The sequence below is a fragment of the Sarcophilus harrisii genome, chromosome 5 (assembly GCF_902635505.1).
Source record: "Sarcophilus harrisii chromosome 5, mSarHar1.11, whole genome shotgun sequence".
Taxonomy (NCBI): Eukaryota; Metazoa; Chordata; class Mammalia; order Dasyuromorphia; family Dasyuridae; genus Sarcophilus; species Sarcophilus harrisii.
The window spans coordinates 31,096,638-31,117,482 of record NC_045430.1 but is presented as its reverse complement, the minus strand read 5'-3'; the positions used below and the strand labels follow the sequence as shown (position 1 = coordinate 31,117,482).

Sequence of the window (20,845 nt, the reverse complement as noted above, 5' to 3'; positions counted from 1 at the left end):
GAGCGAATCCTTGCAGGGTGATGGGTTGCTAATACTGATAAACAATAATGCTTGTGTTCACACCTTTAGAGAGCTCATAGAAGCAGGAAATATTTTAAGTACTCATTGGAGTTCACACTCCAGGTTTAGTATGAGATATCCGAATTTACACCTCCCTTAAGCCCTGCCTCCTAAGAGAGGAGTTAAGCTCTTAGAGCTTGAGAGACTTACTCAGGAACATTGACTGGGGTCGGAGAGGAGCACTCTGGGAGGAAGCACACAAGCCCTCTCTTAGAGGCAAGAGAAATTCATTGCATCTTCCACCTTGGTGTTGGCTGGAGGCTGAAGAAAGCAGAGGCAGAAGCCAAGAACAAAGCTGCAAGAGCTCTTGGAACCAAGCAGAGAGATAGGCTTCTGAGCTAACCAGACTATATAGAAGGACACAATAAAAGATCTGAACTTTTATCACATGGCTGCCTTTGGAGTAATTATTACTTGTAAGTGAAACTAAAGCTGCCTCAAGAAAACCTCCCTGAGAAACCCTCTCTCCCAGAGAGAACTTATATTCAACAGTAATGTTTCTAAGTTTGTGAAAGTTTGCAAGTAATTAAACGTGTACTTTTTGAAAATGTACATGCATATACACAGACATACACATAGACACAGACATATTCCTTTCATCCCCTCCACCACCCCAAAGCAAGCTACATTTAAGGAAAGATATTTACTATACATATATATATATATATATATATATATATATATATTTAATGAGTCACAGATATTATTCCAAGACCTGTGGTGTTTTATAGTAGCTGCTAAGTCTTGTATGATTCTAATTGCAGCTATAGTGTATATGAATTCTTTTTTTTCTTGTTTTATCTTTGATCTGAGAGTTTCAAGGAAACTCATTTAATTTCTTCTCTTATTGCCAAAGCTAAGATTTCTAATACAATATTTAATAATAATGGTGATGGGGAAAATCTTATTTCATCCCTGACATTATTGGGAATTCATCCTACCTGGTTTAGGTATCAGTACCATATCTGTGTAATAAAAGGAATTTGGTAGGACTCCTTTCCTTATTTTTTTCAAATAGTTTGCATGGTATTGGAATTAATTGTTCTCCATCTGGCCTTGGAGATTTTTTCTTAGGGAATTTAGTAACAGCTTGTTCTAAATCGGACTATTTGAATAATTTATTTCCTCTCCTGTTAACCTGGGCAATCTGTATTTTTCTAGGTATTCCTCCATTTTAATTAAATTATCAAATTTATTGGCATATACTTGGGCAAAATGACTCCTAATTATTGCTCTAATTTCCTCTTCATTGGTGGAAAGTTCTCCCTTTTCATTTTTATGACTAACACTTTGATTTTCTTCTTTCCTTTTTCTAATCAAAATAACTAAAGGCTTGTCTATTTTTTTATAAAACCAATTCTTAGTTTTATTTATTAATTCAATAGTTTTCTTTAAATTTTATTATTCTCCCCTTCTTCTTTTCTTTTTTTTATTTACAAAACATATGCATGGGTAATTTTTCAACACTGACACTTGCAAAACTTTCTATTCCAAATTTTTCTCTCCTGCCCCTACTTCACTAAATGGCAGGTAGTCCCAATGCATGTTAAATATTTTAAAATATATGTTAAATCCAATATATATATATACATTTTTATATAGTTATCTTGCTGCACAAGAAAAATAGGATCTAGAAAGAAAAAAAAACCTGAGAAGGAAAATAAATGCAAGTAAACATCAACAAAAAGCATGAAAATGCTATGTTGTGGCCCACACTCAGTTCCCACAGGCCTCTCTATAGATGTAGATGGCTTGCTTTGTCATTCAACAATTGTAACTGGTTTAAATCATCTTATTGTTGAAGAGCTCCATGTCCATCAGAATTGATCATTGTATAGTCTTCTTGTTGCCATGTATAATGATCTCCTCATTTGGCTCATTTCAGTTAGCATCAGTTCATGTAAGTCTCTCCAGGACATTTCTTACAGAAAAATAATATTCCATAACATTCATGTACCATAATTTACTCAGCCATTCTCCAACTGATGGGTATCCATTCAATTTCCAGTTTCTAGTCACTACAAAAAGGACTGCCACAAACATTTTTGCACATACAGGTCTCTTTCCCTTCCTTAATGTCTCTTTGGGATATAAGCCCAGTAGTAATACTGCACAGTTTGATAAATTTTGAGCATAGTTCCAAATATTTCTCCATAATGGTTGGATTCATTCACAGTTCCATCAATAGTGTATCAGTGTCCCAGTTTTCCCATATCCCATCCAACATTCATCATTATCTTCTCCTGTCATCTTAGCCAGTCTGAGAGGTGTGTAGTGGTATCTCAGAGATGTTATTGACTAAAATGTTTCCAATTTCTTCATCTGAAAATTGTCTGTTCTTATCCTTTGACCATTTATTAATTGGAGAATGGTTTGGATTCTTAAAAATTTCAGTTAATTCTGTATATATTTTAGAATTGAGATCTTTATCAGGGCCTTTCAATGTAAAAATGTTTACCCAGTTTATTATGTCCCTTCTAATCTTGTCTGCATCCCTTTTATTTGTACAAAAGCTTTTTCACTTAATATAATCAAAATTATCTATTTTGTGATCAATAATGATATCTAGTTCTTCTTTGGTCACACATTCCTTTCTCCTCCACAGATCTGAGAGGTAAATTATCCTATATTCACCTAATTTGTCTAAAATAACATTTTTTATGTCTAGATCATGAACCCATTTCGACTTTATCTTGGTATATGGTGTTAGGTGTGGGTCAATGCCTAGTTTCTGCCATACTAGTTTCCAATTTTTCCAGCAGTTTTTATCAGATAGTGAGTTCTTATCCCAAAAGCTGGGGTCTTTGGATTTGTCAAACACTAAATTACTGTAGTCATGGACTGTTTTGTCTTGTGAACTTAATCTATTCCACTCATCAACTACTCTGTTTATTAGCCAGTACCAAATGGTTTTGATGACTGCTGCTTTATAATATAATTTTAGATCTGGTACAGCTAGGCCACCTTCATTTGTTTTTCTCTTCATTAATTTCTTTGAAATTCTTGAGCTTTTGTTTCTTCCAGATGAATTTTATTATTTTTTCTAGGTCAGTAAAATAGTTTCTTGGGAGTTTGATTGGTATATCACTAAATAAATAGATTACTTTAGGTAGTATTGTCATCTTTATTATATTCCCTAGACCTATCCAAGAGCACTTGATATTTTTCCAATTGTTTAGATCTGACTTTTTGTGGAAAGTGTTTTGTAGTTTTGCTGATATAGGTCCTGACTTTCCCTTGGCATAGAGATTCAAAAATATTTTATACTATTGACAATTATTTTAAATGGAATTTCTCTTTGTATCTTTTGCTGTTGGATTTTGTTAGTTATGTATAAAAATGCTGCTGATTTATGTGGATTTATTTTGTATCCTAAAACTTTGCTTAACTATGTGGATTATTTCTCATAGATTTTTAGTTGATTCTCTAGGTTTCTCTAAGTTTTTTATGATACCAAATATGTCTGATATTCTGTCTTAGAGCCAAATCTGATGAGAATAAGATTCACACAGTATCCATCCCCTTCCATTCTTTCCCTTTATTATAATAGGTTTTCTTTGCCGCTTCCTGAGATGTAAATTCCCTCATTTTACTTCCACTTTCCCCTTTTTTGGTACAATCCCCTTTCCACCTCCAGTTTCTTTTTTTATATTATAACAGTGAAATCAAATTATACCAGCATTCTCTAAGAATACCCATAACAGAAATATAGTTCTCAAGAGTTCTTTCCTTTTTACCTTTTTATGCTTCTCTTGAGTTATGTGTTTGGAAACCAGTTTTTGTTCATTTCTGGTCTTTTCATTAGAAACAGATGAAATTCATTTATGTCTTTGAATCTTCAGCCTCTTCCCAGAAAGATTACACTCACTTTAGCTGGATAGTTTATTCTTGACTGTACTCCCAGTTCCTTTGCTTTTCTAGATATCAGATTCCAGGCCCTTCAGTCCTTTAAGGGGGGAGCTGCTAGGTCCTAGATAATTGTAATTGTGACTCCTTGGTATTTAAATTGTTTCTTTCTGGCTACTTGCAATATCTTTTCCTTGGTATGATATTTCTGAAATTTAGCCATGAAATTCCATGGGGATTTAATTTTGGGGTCTCTTTCATTAGGTGATCAGTGGATTCTTTTGATGGATATTTTAATCTTCTGATTCTAAAATACCAGAGCAGTTTTCTTTGATGATTTCCTGTAAGATAATGTCTAGGTTGTTTTTTTCATCAGGGCTTTCAGTAAGTCCAATAATCCTTATATTGTCTCTCCTAGATCTAGTTTCCAGATCAGTTGTTTTTCCTGGGAGATATTTCATATTTTCTTCTGTTTTTTTCATTATTTTATTTTTATTTGAGTTATTTTTGAAGTCTTATTGAGTCATTCACTTCCATTTGTTCAATTCTAATTTTTAGTGCATTATTTTCTTCAGTTACCTTTTTTAGCTCCTTTTGCAATTGGCCAATTATTTTTGTAAATATTCATCTATTTTGGTTAGATTGTTAGATTTGCTGCCATACAGTTGGGCAAAATACCTCCTAATTATTCTTTTTCATTGATGTTAAATTCATTGTTTTTTTTCTTTTTCTAGTCACATTAACCAAAGGTTTAGCTCTTTTGTTAGGTTTGTTTTTCCATAAAACTAAATCGTAGTTTTGTTTCTTATTTCAATAGTTTTAGTACTTTCAATTTTATTAATCTTTCCTTTTTATTTTTTGAATTTCCAATTTGGTATTAGTTGGGAATTTTTAATTTTTTTTTTTTGCTATTTTAGTTGCATGCCTAATTCATTTGTCTGTTCTTAATATTTTTTATTCAATAGCCATTTAAAGATATAAAATTTTCCCCTCAGAGATGCTTTGGCTGTGCCCCATAGATTTTAATATGCTGTCTCATTTTTGTCATTCTCTTGAATAAAATTATGGATTGTTTCTGTGATTTGTTTGAACCACTAATTTTTTAGAATTGAACTAAAAACCAGTTGGAAATTAAATAATCTATCTTTCCCTGGCCCTTTATTGAATAAAATTTTTATTGCTTTGTAGTCTGAAAAGGAAGCTTTTACTATTTCTGCCTTTCTGCATTTGATTGTAAGGTTTTATGCCCTAACAAATGTTCAGTTTTTGTGTAAGTACCATGTACTGTTGAGGAAAAAAAGGTGTATTCCTTTCCCTCCCTATTCACATATCTCCAGAGGTCTATCATATCTAGGTTTTCTATGATTATATTAACCACCATACTTTCTTTCTTGTTTATTTTGTGGCTAGATTTGTCTGATTCTGAAAGGAGAAAATTGTGGTCTCCCATTAATATCGTCTTCTTGTGGCTTAAAAAATTCTGCAGGAATTTGGCTGCGCTACTACCACTTGTCCCGTATACTATTAGTATTGTTACTACATCATTGTTTATGGTACCCTTTATCAAGATGTACTTTCATTCCTTATCTCTCTTAATATTATCTATTTTTACTTTTGCTTTATCTGAGATCAGAATTGCTACCCTTGCTTTTTTTTTTTTTTTAATTTCAGCTAAAGCATAGTAAATTGTGTTCCAGCCTTATATCTTTAATCTGTATGTATGATGTAAGATGTGTTTCTTGTAAACAACATATTGTAAGATTCGGTTTTTTAATCCACTGTGCTATTTCCTTCTGTTTTATGGGAGAGTTCATCCTATTTACATCACAATCATGATTATCAGTTCTGTATTACCCTCTATCCTATTTTCTCCCTTGTATATACATGTTTTCTCTTTTTGCCTTGTCCTTAGAAGTGTTTTTTCCCACTACATCCACTATCTTATCTCCTATCACACCTCCTCCTTCTTTTACTTGTGTTTTTATAACACACCCTACCTACTATCTTTATTTTCCATCACCCCTTCACCTCTTCTCTTAGCTTTTTTCCTAGTGTTTTTGCTTTTCATTCTAATTTCCCTATCCCTTCTTTGTCCTTTTTCTCCTCCTATTTTTTTATAAGGTTATTAAATTTTTTATAACCAACTGAATGATTGTTATTCCCTCTTTGGAGCCAAAATCGATGACATTAAGTTTATATAATGCTCATCCCCTCTTTTTCCCCTGGATTTTAATAGATTTTTGCACTTCTTAATGTGATTGAATTTTCCATTATACTTCCTCTGTCCTCTTTTCCCAGTAAAGACATTTTTCCAAACTTTACCTGGGTTTTCTTTTTTTCCCTTTGATATCATCAAATCAGAGTCCATTCAAAATCATAGCCTCCCTTCATATGATGCCCATCTCTGACCAATGACAGATAAAGAGCTCAAGAGTTGCAGGTATCTTTTTCCCTCTAGGCATGTAAACAACTTGGCCTTTAAATATTAGACACATTTCTCCTGTTTACTTTTCTATGCCTCTCTTGAGTCCTGTGTTTGTAGATTAAATTTTCTGATTAGTTCTCTTTTTTCAATGGAATGATTGAAAATCTTTTACTTCATTGAAGTTGCCTTCCATGAAAGATGATGCTGAGTCTAGTTGGACACTAAATTTTTGGTTATAATGCTCAGTCCTGTGCCTTCAAGCATATATTATTCAAGTTATTCCAATGCTATATTGTGGAAGCTGCCAGATCCTGGGTAATTCTGACTGGTTGAAAATTTGCTCTTTGATAATGTGAATTGGTTTTGTTTGTTTGTTTGTTTTGTTTTGTTTTGTTTTTGGCAACTTGCAATATTTTTCTTTGAGATTATAATTTTGGAGTTTCACAACAGTGTTCCTTGAGGTTTTCCTTGAGGGATCACTTTCTGAAGGTAATGGATGGGTTCTTTTAATGAGTGTTTTTCCCCTCTGTTTCTAAAATATGAAGGCAGTTTTCTTTTTTTTTAAATTTCAATAGCTTTTTATTTACAAGTTATATGCATGGGTAATTTTACAGCATTGACAATTGCCAAACCTTTTGTTCCAATTTTTCCCCTTCTTCCCCCCCACCCCCTCCCCTAGATGGCAGGATGACCAATACATGTTAAATATATGAAAGTATGAATTAAATACAAAATAAGTATACATGTCAAAATCGTTATTTTGCTGTGCAAAAAGAATCAGACTCTGAAATATTATACAAATAGACTGTGAAGGAAATCAAAAATGCAGGTGGACAAAAATATAGGGATTGGGAATTCAATGTAATTGTTCTTAGTCATCTCCCAGAGTTCTTTCACTGAATGTAACTAGTTCAGTTCATTACTGCTCCATTAGAACTGATTTGGTTCATCTCATTGCTGAAGATGGCCAGGTCTATCAGAATCGATCATCATATTGTATTGTTGTTGAAGTACATAAAGATCTCCTGATCCTGCCCATTTCACTCAGCATCAGTTCGTGTAGGTCTCTCCAGACCTTTCTGAAATCATCCTGTTGGTCATTTCTTACGAAACAATAATATTCCATAATATTCATATACCACAATTTATTCAGCCATTCTCCAATTGATGGGCATCTACTCAGTTTCCAGTTTCTGGCCACTACATAGAGGGCTGCCACAAACATTCTTGCACATACAGGTCCTTTTCCCTTCTTTAAGATCTCTTTGGGATATAAACCCAGGGTATGCACAGTTTGATCACTTTTTGAGCATAGTTCCAAATTGCTCTCCAGAATGATTGGATGTATTCACAATTCCACCAACAATGTATTAGTGTTCCTGTTTTCCCACATCCCTTCCAATATTCCACATTATCTTTCCCTGTCATTTTAGCCAGTCTGACAGGTGTGTAGTGGTATCTCAGAGTTGTCTTAATTTGCATTTCTCTGATTAATAATGACTCGGAGCATCTTTTCATATGGCTAGAAATAGTTTCAATTTCTTCATCTAAGAATTCTGTTCATATACTTTGACCATTTATGAATTGGACAATGGTTTGATTTCTTATAAATTAGAGTCAATTATCTATATATTTTGGAAATGAGGCCTTTATCAGAACCTTTGACTGTAAAAATGTAAAAAAAAGTTTATTGCTTCCCTTCTAATCTTGTCTGCATTAGTTTTATTTGTACGAAATCTTTTCAATTTAATATAATAAAAATTTTCTATTTTGTGAACAGTAAGGACTCTAGTTCTTCTTTGGTCATAAATTCCTTCCTCTTCCACATCTCTGAGAGGTAAATTATCCTGTGTTCCTCTAATTTATTTATAATCTCATTCTTTATGCCTACATCAGAAGGCAGTTTTCTTTAACAATCTCCTGAAGAATACTATACAGGCATTTTTTTTGGACATGGCCTTCAGGTTGGCCAACACTTTTAAACTGTCTCTATTTCTAGGTTAGCCATTTTTTCCAATGTGATATTTCAAATTTTCTTCCATTTTTTTCATCCTTTGTAGTTTGTTTCATTGATTCTTGTTGTATCAGAAAGTTATTGTCTTCCATTTGCTCCAGTCTAATATTTAATGTGATTTTCTTCAATTAGCATTTTTTTTGAGTAATTTTACTTTTGAAGATGTCGTTTCTTCAGTGGATATATTTTGCATTTGGCCAATTGTATTTTTAAGGAATTGTTTTCTTCAGTCTCTTTGGGCTTGAGACCAATTCATATCACTCTTTGAGATTTCCTCTGTGGATATTTAGTTCTTATCTGGATTGGTGTTCTGATCTTCCCTTTCATGGTAGTTTTCTATGTTCTTGGCTTCCCCTTGATGATTTCTTGAAAAATTGTTGTCTAAACTCTTTCTGTCATCATGGTTTCCAGATAGCCCAATAATTTTTAGATTGTTTCTCCTGGATCTATTTTTCATGTCAGCTGTTTTTCCAATGAAGTATTCTTCTATTTTTCTTCTATTTTTTCAGTTTTTTATTTGGTTTGACTGATTCTTCCTATCTCATAGAATCATTCACTTCCATTTATTCTATTTTAATTTTTAGTGAATTGTTTTCTTCAGTTAGCTAGTTTACCTCCTTTTGCATTTGGCCAGTTGAAATTACAAATGAGTTGTTTTGTTTATTGTTTTCCTCCCATTTCACAAATTCTCTTTTTCAAAGAGTTGGTTTCATTTTCCATTTTGATAAAACTTTTTTTAAGGAGTGGTTTTCTTCAGATAAATTCTGTTTTTCCTTTTCTAAAGCTTTCATTTCCTATCTCATTTTCCTTCTAACTCTCTTAAGATCTCTTTTGAATTCTTCCAATAGAATCTTTAGAGTTGGAGACTAACTTATATCACCTTTTGAGGTTTCACCTGGAGGCAGTTTGCTTCTAGTGTCTTCAGGATTTGAGATCTGTTCTTCCCTATCTCCATAAAACCTATCTATGGTCAGAATTCTTTTTGCTTTTCATTTTTAAAGGTTGAGGTCTGCTCTTACAACAAAATGGAGATGTCACAAATTTCTTCTACAGGCAACAGCAGCCTCACACTTCCCTGGGGCCAGCACTCCTGGCTTCCTTCCAGTGCTGTATGAGTGTGGCCAAACCTCACTTATTATGTTGAGTTTCAGGGTCTCACTATTTGCCTTCTGCAGTTGTACTGAAGGTCTCACAGGTAGTCTGCTGATCCACTGGTTTCTGAATCAGGTAAAAGTAGCCAATGCTGCAGTATTTTGGCTAAGAGACCCCCAATAGATTTACCCAGTATGCAGAGGCACTCTGACCTGAGTTCCTGTACTGTGCCTGTGCTGGGTCACTCCCACTCCACCCTAACATTTTGACAGTTCTTCCTAAATATCTTCTACAAGATATCTGTTACATATCAAATATTTGTGGGATCCATCTCTTCAAAACCAGTTCAGAGGCTTGATCTGGTGTGAACCTCAAGGAAGCCAGTAAGAGCTCAGACAAAGACTTGTCTGACATATTGGCTCTGCCAATATCACCTGAACATATCTAAATAGGGAGAATCATTAGTTACTTTGTTCTATATGAAGTTAGCTGACTTGTTCAGACCCTCCATTCTTTAGGATAGAATCTAAGTATAATATTTTATGCTGCAAAATATGGCATGCACTTTTAACTTACTTATATTTAAATGGGGAGAAAGAATGTAAGAGTAATCAAGCCATTCTCCAATTGATAAATGGTCAAGGATATGAATAGACAATTCTCAGATGAAGAAATTGAAATCATTTGTAGTTATATGAAAAGATGTTGTAAATCACTATTGATCAGAAAAATGCAAATTAAGACAACTCTGAGATACCACTATATACCTCTGAGATCAACTAAGATGACAGGAAAAGATAATGAGGAACATTGGAAGGAATGTAGGAAAACTGAATTGTGAATGGATCCAGCCATTCTGGAGAGCAATTTGGAACTATGCTCAAGAAGTCATCAAACTGTGCATACCCTTTGATCCAGCAATGTATCTACCAGGCTTATATCCCAAAGAGATTTTAAAGGAAGAAAAGCGACCCATATGTACAAAAATGTTTGTGGCAGCACTTTTTGTAGTGGCTAGATACTGGAAACTTGAATGGATGCCCATCAGCTGGAGAATGGCTGAATAAATTATGATACATGAATGTTATAGAATATTATTCTATAATAAATTATCAGCAGGATTATTTTAGAAAAGTCTGGGGAAATTTATATGAACTGAAATATGAAATGAGTAGAACCAAGAGATTATTGAACATAGCAACAAGAAGATGATATGATGTTTAATTCTGATTGACATGGCTCTTTGACAGTGAGATGATTCACATCAGTTCCAATAATCTTGTAATGAAGAGAGCTATCTACACACAGAGAGGATTGTAGGAACTGAGCATTTTCACTCTTTCTATTGTGGTTTGCTTATATTTTGTTTTTCTTTCTCAGTTTTTTTCCCTTGATCCAATTTTTCTTGTGCAGCAAGATAACTATATAAATATGTAGACATATATTTAATATATATTTTAACATATTTAACACGTATTGGATTATCTGTCATCTAGGATAAGTGGTGGGAGGAAAGAGGGGAAATTTTGGAACACAGGGTTTTTCAGGGGTCAATGTTGAATATTACCCATACACATGTTTTGTAAATAAAAAGCTGTAATAAAAAAAAACACATTCCACATGGTACATTGGACTCCCAATCCAAAACAGTATACATACAACAGATTTATAAGTTTTGCATAATATGGCAATGCTGTTATTAATCAGTTATAGGGAAAAAGGCAACAAGCCACCTATATTCCATTTTTTGAGAAAGGGCAATAGTGAAAGACAACCAAAATAAATTATAGCATATATATGAATAGAATGCCTGTGGCATTTTTCTTATAAATTTAACCAAGATGAAACAGAAATTCATTTGAATTAGACCTCTGACTGAAAAGAATGAAGCCCAAAGGAATGGAAAACTTTTCAAAGCCTTTCTGGAGGGGAAATGTAGCTTCCCAGACTTTTCACCTATTGGAAAAGCTACCTCCACTGAAAAAAATTCAATTTTCAGCCCTCAGGCAAGGCTTTGATAGGTTTTTCTCTTGCCAGCATCCATCTTTAGTTCCAGGTGCCTTAAAAAGCTGCTTTGAAAGGAATGTAAGCTCTATCCTCAGCCTGCACTATTAGTAGTTGATATCCTGACTAATAGACACAAGAAAAAGCAGAATGGAATATACTCTTCTTGGAATAGGAATCACTGTGCAGAACTTTGAACATCCAACAGATATTCATGTTTGTGCTGATCAGCCTGTTTTATTTTTAATCCAATTAGCATCTCTTAGCAAGGAATCGTTCTTTCATTTTATCTCTCCATTTCCAGATCTTTTTTCTTTTTCTGGCCATTTCCTCCAGCTTCATTTCTCCCAACTTATTTCCCTTAAATAAATCATTGGTGATAGTGTCCAATTTCAGAAAGTTCCAATCCATTAATGTGACTCTCCTTTGGTAAAAATCATTTCCTTGAAATACATTTTTGAGGCAGTGGAGCAAGCAGACATGGGTATTCAAGACAAATGAAATAACACATTTCAATTGCTTTACAAATAAGTGATATAAACTATTTGTGCTTTCTTAAGAAAGCCATTCTCTACAAATTAGAGAAAAAAATATATATATATATATATATGTATATGTATATATATGTGTGTGTGTATATATATATATATGTATATATATATACATATATATATATATATATATATATATATATATATAATTGGTTACCTTCAGAACTTTAACTTGATCTGGACTAATACTTGAAATGTTTGTTTACTCCAATATGTATTTTTTTTCTCCTGAGAGATTATACTCATTTTTTTTTTCTGAGAAGGTGATTCTTTGTTATAATCCTAACTCTTTTGCCATCTGGTATATCTTATTCCAAACCTTCTTATCATTTAATACAGAAGCTATTAAATCTTGTATTATCCTGACTGTCCATACATAATACTGGAATTATTTCTTTCTGCCTGCTTGCAATAGTTTATTCTTGACCTGGGAATCTGAAATTTGGCTGTCATATTTCTGAGAATTTTCACTTTGTGATCTCATTCAGAAGGTGATCGGTGGATTCTTTCAATTTTTATTATACTTCTACACTATAAGGGCAATTTTCCCAACCAGTTTTTTGGTATCTCATTCCCCAATTGGACAGTTTTAGTGCTTTTTAAGGCATTCTTCTCACCACTGGCTTTTTACATTTTTCCACCACTCATTTTTTTCCTAAAAAAAAGGAAAATCCTCTATATCTCTTACTGGATTTTCAAAATCCCTCTTGACCTCTCCTATGACCTGAGGCAATTCTTATTTTTCTTGAAGGCTTTAAATGTAGGATCTTTGACTTCATCACCTTCTGGGTGTGTGTTTTCATATTTTTTTTTTTCACCATAATAACTGTGGTCAGAAATTTTTTTCTATTGTCTCATTTTGCCAGCCTATTACTCAGCTTTTAACTTTTTAGTGGGGCTCTGTTTCCAGGGTAGAGAGTGCACTGTCCCAAGCTTCAGGGCTTATGCAGCTGTTTCTTTCTGATCTTTCTAGGAACTTGACTCCCACTCTGATGTTACAGACCTTTTCTGCTGAGCTAAGTTGTCTTCAGCTCTGCTCCATCTGTTTTAGTGTTCCAATGCTATAAATTTAGTTTGGAGTTATTGTTTAAAAGAATTTGGAGTGATTGGGGGAGAGTTTGGGATAGGTCCTTCCTTTACTCTGCCATCTTGGGCTTGCCTCTTGAACATGTGTTTTGATCTTCCCTCTCACTGTATTTATGGCTAGACTCTTACCATGATATTTAACTCTTTTTTCAAACTAAGGCTCTGCTTCAAGGGTTGAGAGAGCATTTTCCCAATCTCCAGGAATACTGAGTAGTTTTTTTCAAATATATTCCTAGGCATCTCTTAAGTTTCTAGTTCACCTAAGGTCATCTAGTATAAGGAAAATTGTGTTAACTGCTCTTCTGGCCTGTGTTCTGATTTAGGAGTAATTGCAAGCCAATCACTCTTTCTATGATCCAAATTCAAGTATGGAAAAAAACCAGAGTCTTTCCTCAGTCCTAGCAAAGAGACCCCTGTACTCTCCTTCAGACCATTCTGAAAGCAGCCACCACTACAGCTGCTACCTTTACCAATGATGGTGGCTCCCAAACCCACCTCCAAGTTTACTAAGATTGTGCTAGCATATCCTGCACTAGACTGAGCTTCACTCTCACCGTGGTATGACAAAGGCTTTCTTGCAAGACTTCTAAACTGTCTTTGGAACCTGTGGGCAGAGAGGTCTGGAAATCATCGCTGCTGCCACTGATTACCAGAACTATGTTGACCTGACCAACACCTGGACAGCAGACTCACCCTGGTGTGACAGATCTTTCCTGACAACCTTCTGCATTGTCTTAGATTGGAAAGTTGTTTCACAACATCATTTTGTGGGTTATGAGGCTCTAAAATTTGTTTAGTCATTATTTAATAATATTTGGAGGGATTTAGGGAAGTAGTCAGGCAAGTGGAACCAAATGGAAGCTAATGACTTTCTGGGAAATCAAGATATAATAAAGAAAAACCGAAAGAGTGGGAAAAGTAAAAAAAAAATATGAAATAACTCATTGGAAAATTAACTGACATGGAAGATTGAACAGGAGAAAGAATTTTAAAGTTGTTTTATCTAAACTCATGATCAAAACAGTGCTTGGGCATCCTCTTTCAAGAAATTATCAAGGAAAACTGTCCTCATATTCTAGAACCAGGTGGCAAAATAGAAATGGAAAAGAATACACTAATCCACTAATCATCTTCTGAAAGAGATCCTAAAATGAAAAGTTCCAGGAATGTTGTAGCCAAACTCCAAAATTCCCAAGTCCAGGACAAAGAAACTATTACATTACAGTGGAGCATAGTCAGGACAAAACTAGATTTAGCAGTTTCTACATAAAAGGAATGATTGGAATAATAATATTCCAGAGAGCAATGGAGCTAGGATTACAACCTAGAATCACCTATCCAGCTAAAATGAGTACAGTCCTTTAGAGGAAAAGGTGAGTATTTAATGGAAGTAGATTTTCAAGCTTTCATGATGGAGAGACCAGAATTAAATGGAAAATTTGATCAATTTTCAAATACAGGATTCTAGCAAAGCATATAGAAGTAACCAGAAAAGTGATATTATAAGGAAATTTTTATCTGTATTTCTACTTGGGAGGATGACAACTGTTAAGTGGCTAAATTCCAAGTTCTTTGCCTTTCAGTATATCTAATTCCAGGGTCCTTTGATCCTTCAAGATGGAAGCTGCTAGGTCCTGGATAATCCTTATTGTGATTCTTCAGTACTTGAATTGTCACTTTCTGGTTGCTTGCAATACTTTTTCCTTGGTCTGATAGTTGTAAAATTTACCCATGATATTCCTTGGAGTTTTCACTTTGGTTTCTCTTTCAGGAGGTATTTAGTGAATTCTTTCAATGGCTATTTTACCTTCTGATTCTTGGACATCAGGGTAGTTCTCTTTGATGATTTCCTGAAAAATAATTCCAAGGCTCTTTTTTATCATGGTTTTCAGGAAGTCCAATAATCCTTAGATTGTTTATCCTAGATCTCTTTTCCAGCTCAGTTGCTTTCTCAAGTAAGTATTTTATATTTTATTTTTTTTTTTGGGGGGGGGGGGGGTTGGTTTTGCTTGACTGATTCTTGATGTCTCATTGAGTCATTTCCTTTGTCCAGTTCTGATTTTTAGTGAATTATTTTCTTCATTTACTTTTTTAGTTCTTTTTGTATTTGGCCAATTGAATTTTTAGATAAATTGTTTTTTCTATAGATTTTTTTTTCATTTCACAATTCTGTCTTTTAAGAAGTTATTTTCTTTTTCCATTTCACAAATTCTATTTTTCAAAAGGTTATTTTTCTTTTTCCATTTCACAAATTCTGTTTTTCAGCTAGTTCTCTTTTTTCCGTTTTGTCAAATCTACTTCATAAGGAGTTATATGCTTTTTCCATTTCACTAAATATATTTTGTAAGAAATTTTCTTCATATAATCTCTGTTATTTGTTTTTACAAATCCTGTTGCAAAGTTCTCATTTTTCTTTTACGATCTTTTTGAATTATTTCTAGGAGAGCCTTGTGTGATGGGGATCAATTTATATCACCCTTTGGGGCTTCATCTGGAAATGATCTACTTTTAGTTACCTCAGGGTTTGAAATCTGTTCTTCTTTTACACTATAAAAAACTATCTATTGGCAAAGTTCTTTTTGCTTGTTTCCTCATTTTTTAACAAAGGTTGAGATCATCTTGAAGTCAGAAAGACCTGAGTTCAAATCTGGTCTCAGACACTTAACACAGCTTAGCTGGACACATCACATAACCCCAATTGCCTTAGGATAAAAAAACAGTCGAGATTTTCTTTTAGGGCAAGGAAGATTGGTCAAGCTTCCTCTGCAAGTGGCAGTGGCTGTGCTGGAGCAGCACTGACTGACTCCCTGTTCTGGGTAGCTGTGACCACGTCCCAAGAAATTCTGATATTTTGGGATTCACTATTTACTTTTTTGTGTTTGTGTTGGATATTTTATAACTTCTGTGCTGATTTACTGGCTTGCATCAGGGTAGAGTAACCAACATTGCTGTAGATTCCTCCACATAGATTCTCTGGCCTGAGGAGCCCATACCAACCAAAGTCTGCACTGCCTGCACTCAGTGTCTGCGCTAGACCTGCTTATGCTTGGTCTGCCTCCGTGCCCTGTTGAAACACACTTTTTTATGGAGATCTTCGAAATTATCTTCTGCTGGTAGTTTGTCATACTTCCAATATTCATAGGTTCCTAACTCCAAAGCTAATTCAGAGGCTGGATCTGCTAGTTAGTCTGAGGGTTGTAGAAAGAGGTCAGGAAAAATGCTTCCTATTCACCATCTTGCTCCACTCCCTTACCCCACACATAGTTTCTATCTTTCCTCCTCTTCTATGAATACTATTCCCTTCCCATAAAGTTTACACGTGCTGCTGTAATTACAATCACTTTGACATAAGCATTTATTTCTGTTTTTTTTTTTTCAGATGATTGTGCACTCAATGCAGTCTATGAAGTTGAGATGCAACCAAGTGTGAATTGATCCTTTGCTCCTTCTGATAATTTTTGGCCTAACAATTAACAATAAGAAAACAGTTGATCCATCAGCCAGCACCACACCATCCATATATGGAAGCATTGTTCCGACCAGTTGAGAAGCTTTGAATGCTATAAATAAATTCTTATTTTGTGACTGGTTAATTGATTGACACACTCTTTGTGAGGCTCTGAGGGAAAACTTGGGAGAGTAAAACATTAGACTGATTACCAAACTAAAGGGCTACAGAGCCGCTGAGCTTACCTCATTGTTGTATGTCTCTGAAACTTGGACAGAATACCAGCACTATGACAGGAAACTGAATCATTGTCTTAGGAAGATTCTGAAGTTCCTACCAAGTAAGATAAAATATCAGACACAGAGGGCCTTTCTTGAACCAAACTCCTAAGCATATAAACTACTGCAGAGAGAATAACTCTATTGGGCTGACCACATTGTTCTAAATGCCTTAGAGACACATTTGCCAAAAAGATTATTTTTATGTAGAACTTGCAAAGGGCAAACATTCACAAGATGATCAGAAAAAGCAATACAAAGATACTCTCTAGGTTTCTCTTAATTTTAGAATTGATTGCATGACATGGAAGACACCAGCACAGCACTGCCCAGCATGGTGTGCTCTCATCAGTGCTCTATGAGTGAAACAGGATTGAAATAGCTTAAAAGAAGTGAGAGATGCACAAAGTTAGAGAAATCACCTCAAATATTCATAAGGACTATTTGAGTCTTACCCGTGCCACAGGATTCCAAGATCTTATTGGTCTTATCGGCCACAATTAGACATGCTAAGTTGACACTAAGGTAGTAATGTCTGGTCCTCTTCAAAAATGAATGACAGCAACCATTACTGCTAGTATCTTACAATATCCTCAAGGTCAGTGCTAGAGGAAAGAGATACACAAAAAAGTCAAAGGAAATCTAGAGGACCTACTAGAAATGTAGTTACTGGAGCCTGTGCTCAACTCTATATGGAAAGCCGTTCACCAACTTCACAAGATTCCTCTATGGAGCATCCCTCCAACAATTATCACCATCATTGTCATCATGATTAACATTTACATAATGCTTATTATATGCCAAGTCCTGTACTAAACACTTAGTGAATGATATCTCATTTGATTCTCATAACAATTCTAGGAGGGGATTGCTATTATTCTCCCCATTTTACAGATGAGGATACTAAGGCAAATAGGAGGTTAAGTGTCTTGTCCAGGGACATATATGTAGTAAGCATCTGAAGCTGGACTTATATTATTGTCTTTCTCATTTCCTGTCCAGTACACAATCCACTGAGCCCTATAAATGCAAAGGGCACCAAAATTATGCTTATATCCCCACATCAAGTGCAATGGCTAGCTACATGCCCCTTGGAAGAAGCTGCAAAGAACCTCAACCTCCACTAATTTTTGCCCTTCACTTGCCTTCACCCTTTTCCTGAGGTTCAATTTTGGGAGAAGCTTGACATTCAAATAGCAGAAAAAAAAAAAAAACAATGAAATTGGAAGCTGTTAGAACATCCATTAGCTCCTCATCTTTCGTTCTCACTCCCGCCCTGCTTCAAAGGGAAAATGGCTACACACGTGTTATTTTTGGCAATCTAAGTTGGCCCTAATGGAAAGAAAGTGAAAATGCTATTCCATGCCTAAGGTAATAGGCCAATTTATTTTCTTCCCACATAGAAAACAATGATGAGCATAAGAGAGTTAGAGTGTGCATTAAAACAATTTAAATAGGACTTGTAAATTCAACTTGTAGCCAAGTTGTAAATAGCAGTTATTTTCCAAGGGGCTTAAAGCAAGCCTTCACACATAATTCAGTTTGACATTTGTTCAAATTGACAATTTCATATTTTTGATGAACAAGATTCTATCAAACTCTGTGTGTGTGTGTGTGTGTGTGTGTGTGTGTGTTTCCAAGTCAGATCTTTTCCAGTGACTCCTTTTTCCCAAATGCCAACCCTGACTTTTGTTCAAGATTTGGGGAAGGGGAAAGGATTTGTTTGAACTTTCCCCGTTTGTTCTTCAGCCAGTACTGTGGGTATGCAGATAACCACTGCTACTTAGCTAATAACCTGCATCGTTTCCCTTTGCAGAATTTTCCTTATGGTTTGGGGATAAAATCCAAGCCAGTAAAACGAAATCCTACTAGCTTCTACTCCACATCAGATGTGACTTAAAAATAAAGTGGCCTTTGATGAGCTCTCCTAATGGAAGTCTGCAACAGTATGAGATAAACTAATATAGAGAATCAAAGTATTGGTGTCACAGATGTTTGAAAAGGGTCCTATCTTCCCTTAGTTTTCTCTATTTTAATTATATCTCATGTCTCTGAATTCATCAAGGTCCTTCCTAGAAAGGAACATCCTTAAAAACACAACACTCTGGTTATGTTTAAATCTTTCAACTAAAAGTGATAAATCTTTTTTTTTTTTCCATTGAACTAATAAAAGCCCTTCTCCGTACTGCCCCCTCCTTAATCACAACACCAAATTTTTTATTAAATTTTGTACAGGATGAGCTTGAACCCATCCAGCTGGGAAGGAAGAATCGAGGCAAGACTGCATCTGTTCATCCAGGGGGCTCCTCTTCAGGCTGGGCGCCGCCTTTGGGTTTACAGAATTGTGATAAAGCGCTGCCAAACTTGAGAGATTATCGAGTAGAATGTCTTCATTTTACAAAAGAAACGGAATCTCGGGAAGGAAGCGCTTTGCCCATCATTACAAAAGTAAGCAAGGTCCCGAGATGCGAACGCGAGGCCCGGAGCTCACCCACGCTCGTGATCCACCGCTTCGGACTTCTGGCGCGGACAGCTAACGGTCGAGCACTCACCGGCGCATCACTTGACTATCGCATCCTCGTGAGCTGATAAACCTGATAAACGCACGCGCAGTTCATTTTCCATTTTCCCTCCTGCCATTGCCAGGGTTGCAGTCGGCTCTAGGGCTGAATCGGTTATAACTGCTGCGGGCTCGCAGGTCTCTACCTCCGGCCTGGAGTTATTGATATTTCCCCTTTTAGTTCCTCCTTTAATACCCCCTTGAATTTCCCCTCCCAGCGGGCTGAGGGGCCCGGAGAAGTCTCTCCTGCGGGTTCTCTCTCCCAGTCGGGAATGCTGCCTCCGAGATGAAGAAGATTTTCAACTTCGGCAAGAAGAAGGGGCAATCAACATCTCGCCCCTTCAACAAGGTGCCGAGTTACTTTGGGGTCCAAACCCCTTACCCCACCGAAGGCTATCAGATCCGGAGCAAGGACCTCGGGAAAATCCACAAAGCTGCCTTGCTCGGAGATGTGGCGAAGGTGCAGCAGCTGCTGCAGCTCGGAAAAAGCACCGTAAATGAACTGGATAAAATGAAGCGGTAAGAGCAAAGGTTGGCGGTGGGGGGAAAGGGAGAAAGCTCCCAATGAAGAAGCATAAGACATTCCCCCCATCCCTCCACGTGAGTCCGTGTTCCTCACCCCCTTAAGCCTCGGGAAATCAAACCACCTCATCCCCTGGGGATTTGCCTCTTAGGGATTGGATAGCAAGTCCCAAAAGCTGGCTTCACAAATGAGCAGGACCAGGAGATCATTCCTTCAACAACAATACTAGATGATGACCAGTCCTGATGGATCAGGCCATCCTCAGCAACGAGATCAACCAAATCATTTCCAATGGAGCAGTAATGAACTGAACTAGCTATACCCAGAAAAAGAACTCTGGGAGATGACTAAAAACCATTACATTGAATTCCCAGTCCCTATATTTATGCACACCTGCATCTTTGATTTCCTTCACAAGCTAATTGTACAATAATTCAGAGTCTGATTCTTTTTGTACAGCAAAATAATGTTTTGGTCATGTATACTTATTGTGTATCTAAGTTATATTTTAATATATTTAACATCTACTGGTCATCCTGCCATCTAGGGGAGGGGTTAGGGGGGGGTAAGAGGTGAAAAATTGGAACAAGAGGTTTGGCAATTGTTAATGCTGTAAAGTTACCCATGTATATATCCTGTAAATTAAAGGCTATTAAATAAAAAAAAAAAAAAAAAAAAAAGCTGGCTTCACTACCCCCTCCTGCCTGTCTATTTTTAATGAATTGGAAACTTTCAATTTACTTTTAGCCAAGGTCCAACTAACTTCTTGTTAATCAGTAGCAACGTGGGAGCAAATACTCTTCCCTAATGCTAAATTGGTGACACGTCTAAAACGACTGTATCAGACTAACCGTGAGGATTTGTGTGTGGGGGGGGTTCTTGGGAAAGTTAGTGGAATGGTTTGCCATTTCCTTCTTCAGCACATTTTAACAGATGAGGAAATTGAGGCAAACAAGAT

The 20,845-nt window shown here is 35.7% G+C and overlaps 2 protein-coding genes across 6 annotated transcripts in view; both read left to right on the top strand.

Annotated features, from left to right (window-relative positions):
• Positions 1-16,661, top strand: part of LOC100928737 (ankyrin repeat domain-containing protein 7-like) — a 101,229-nt gene extending 84,568 nt beyond the window's left edge. For all 5 annotated transcript variants that reach the window (XM_031938088.1, XM_031938090.1, XM_031938089.1 and 2 more), the window contains one exon: positions 16,458-16,661. In XM_031938088.1, the coding sequence (XP_031793948.1) occupies positions 16,458-16,513 (56 nt within the window). In that variant the 3' untranslated portion in view covers positions 16,514-16,661. The remainder of the gene's footprint in view (positions 1-16,457) is intronic.
• Positions 16,662-19,056: 2,395 nt separating this feature from the next.
• LOC111721221 (POTE ankyrin domain family member A-like) overlaps positions 19,057-20,845 on the top strand; it is a 90,609-nt gene continuing 88,820 nt past the window's right edge. Inside the window, exon 1 of the mRNA XM_031938308.1 lies at positions 19,057-19,883. Coding sequence (XP_031794168.1) covers positions 19,651-19,883 — 233 coding nt within the window. The 5' untranslated portion in view covers positions 19,057-19,650. The remainder of the gene's footprint in view (positions 19,884-20,845) is intronic.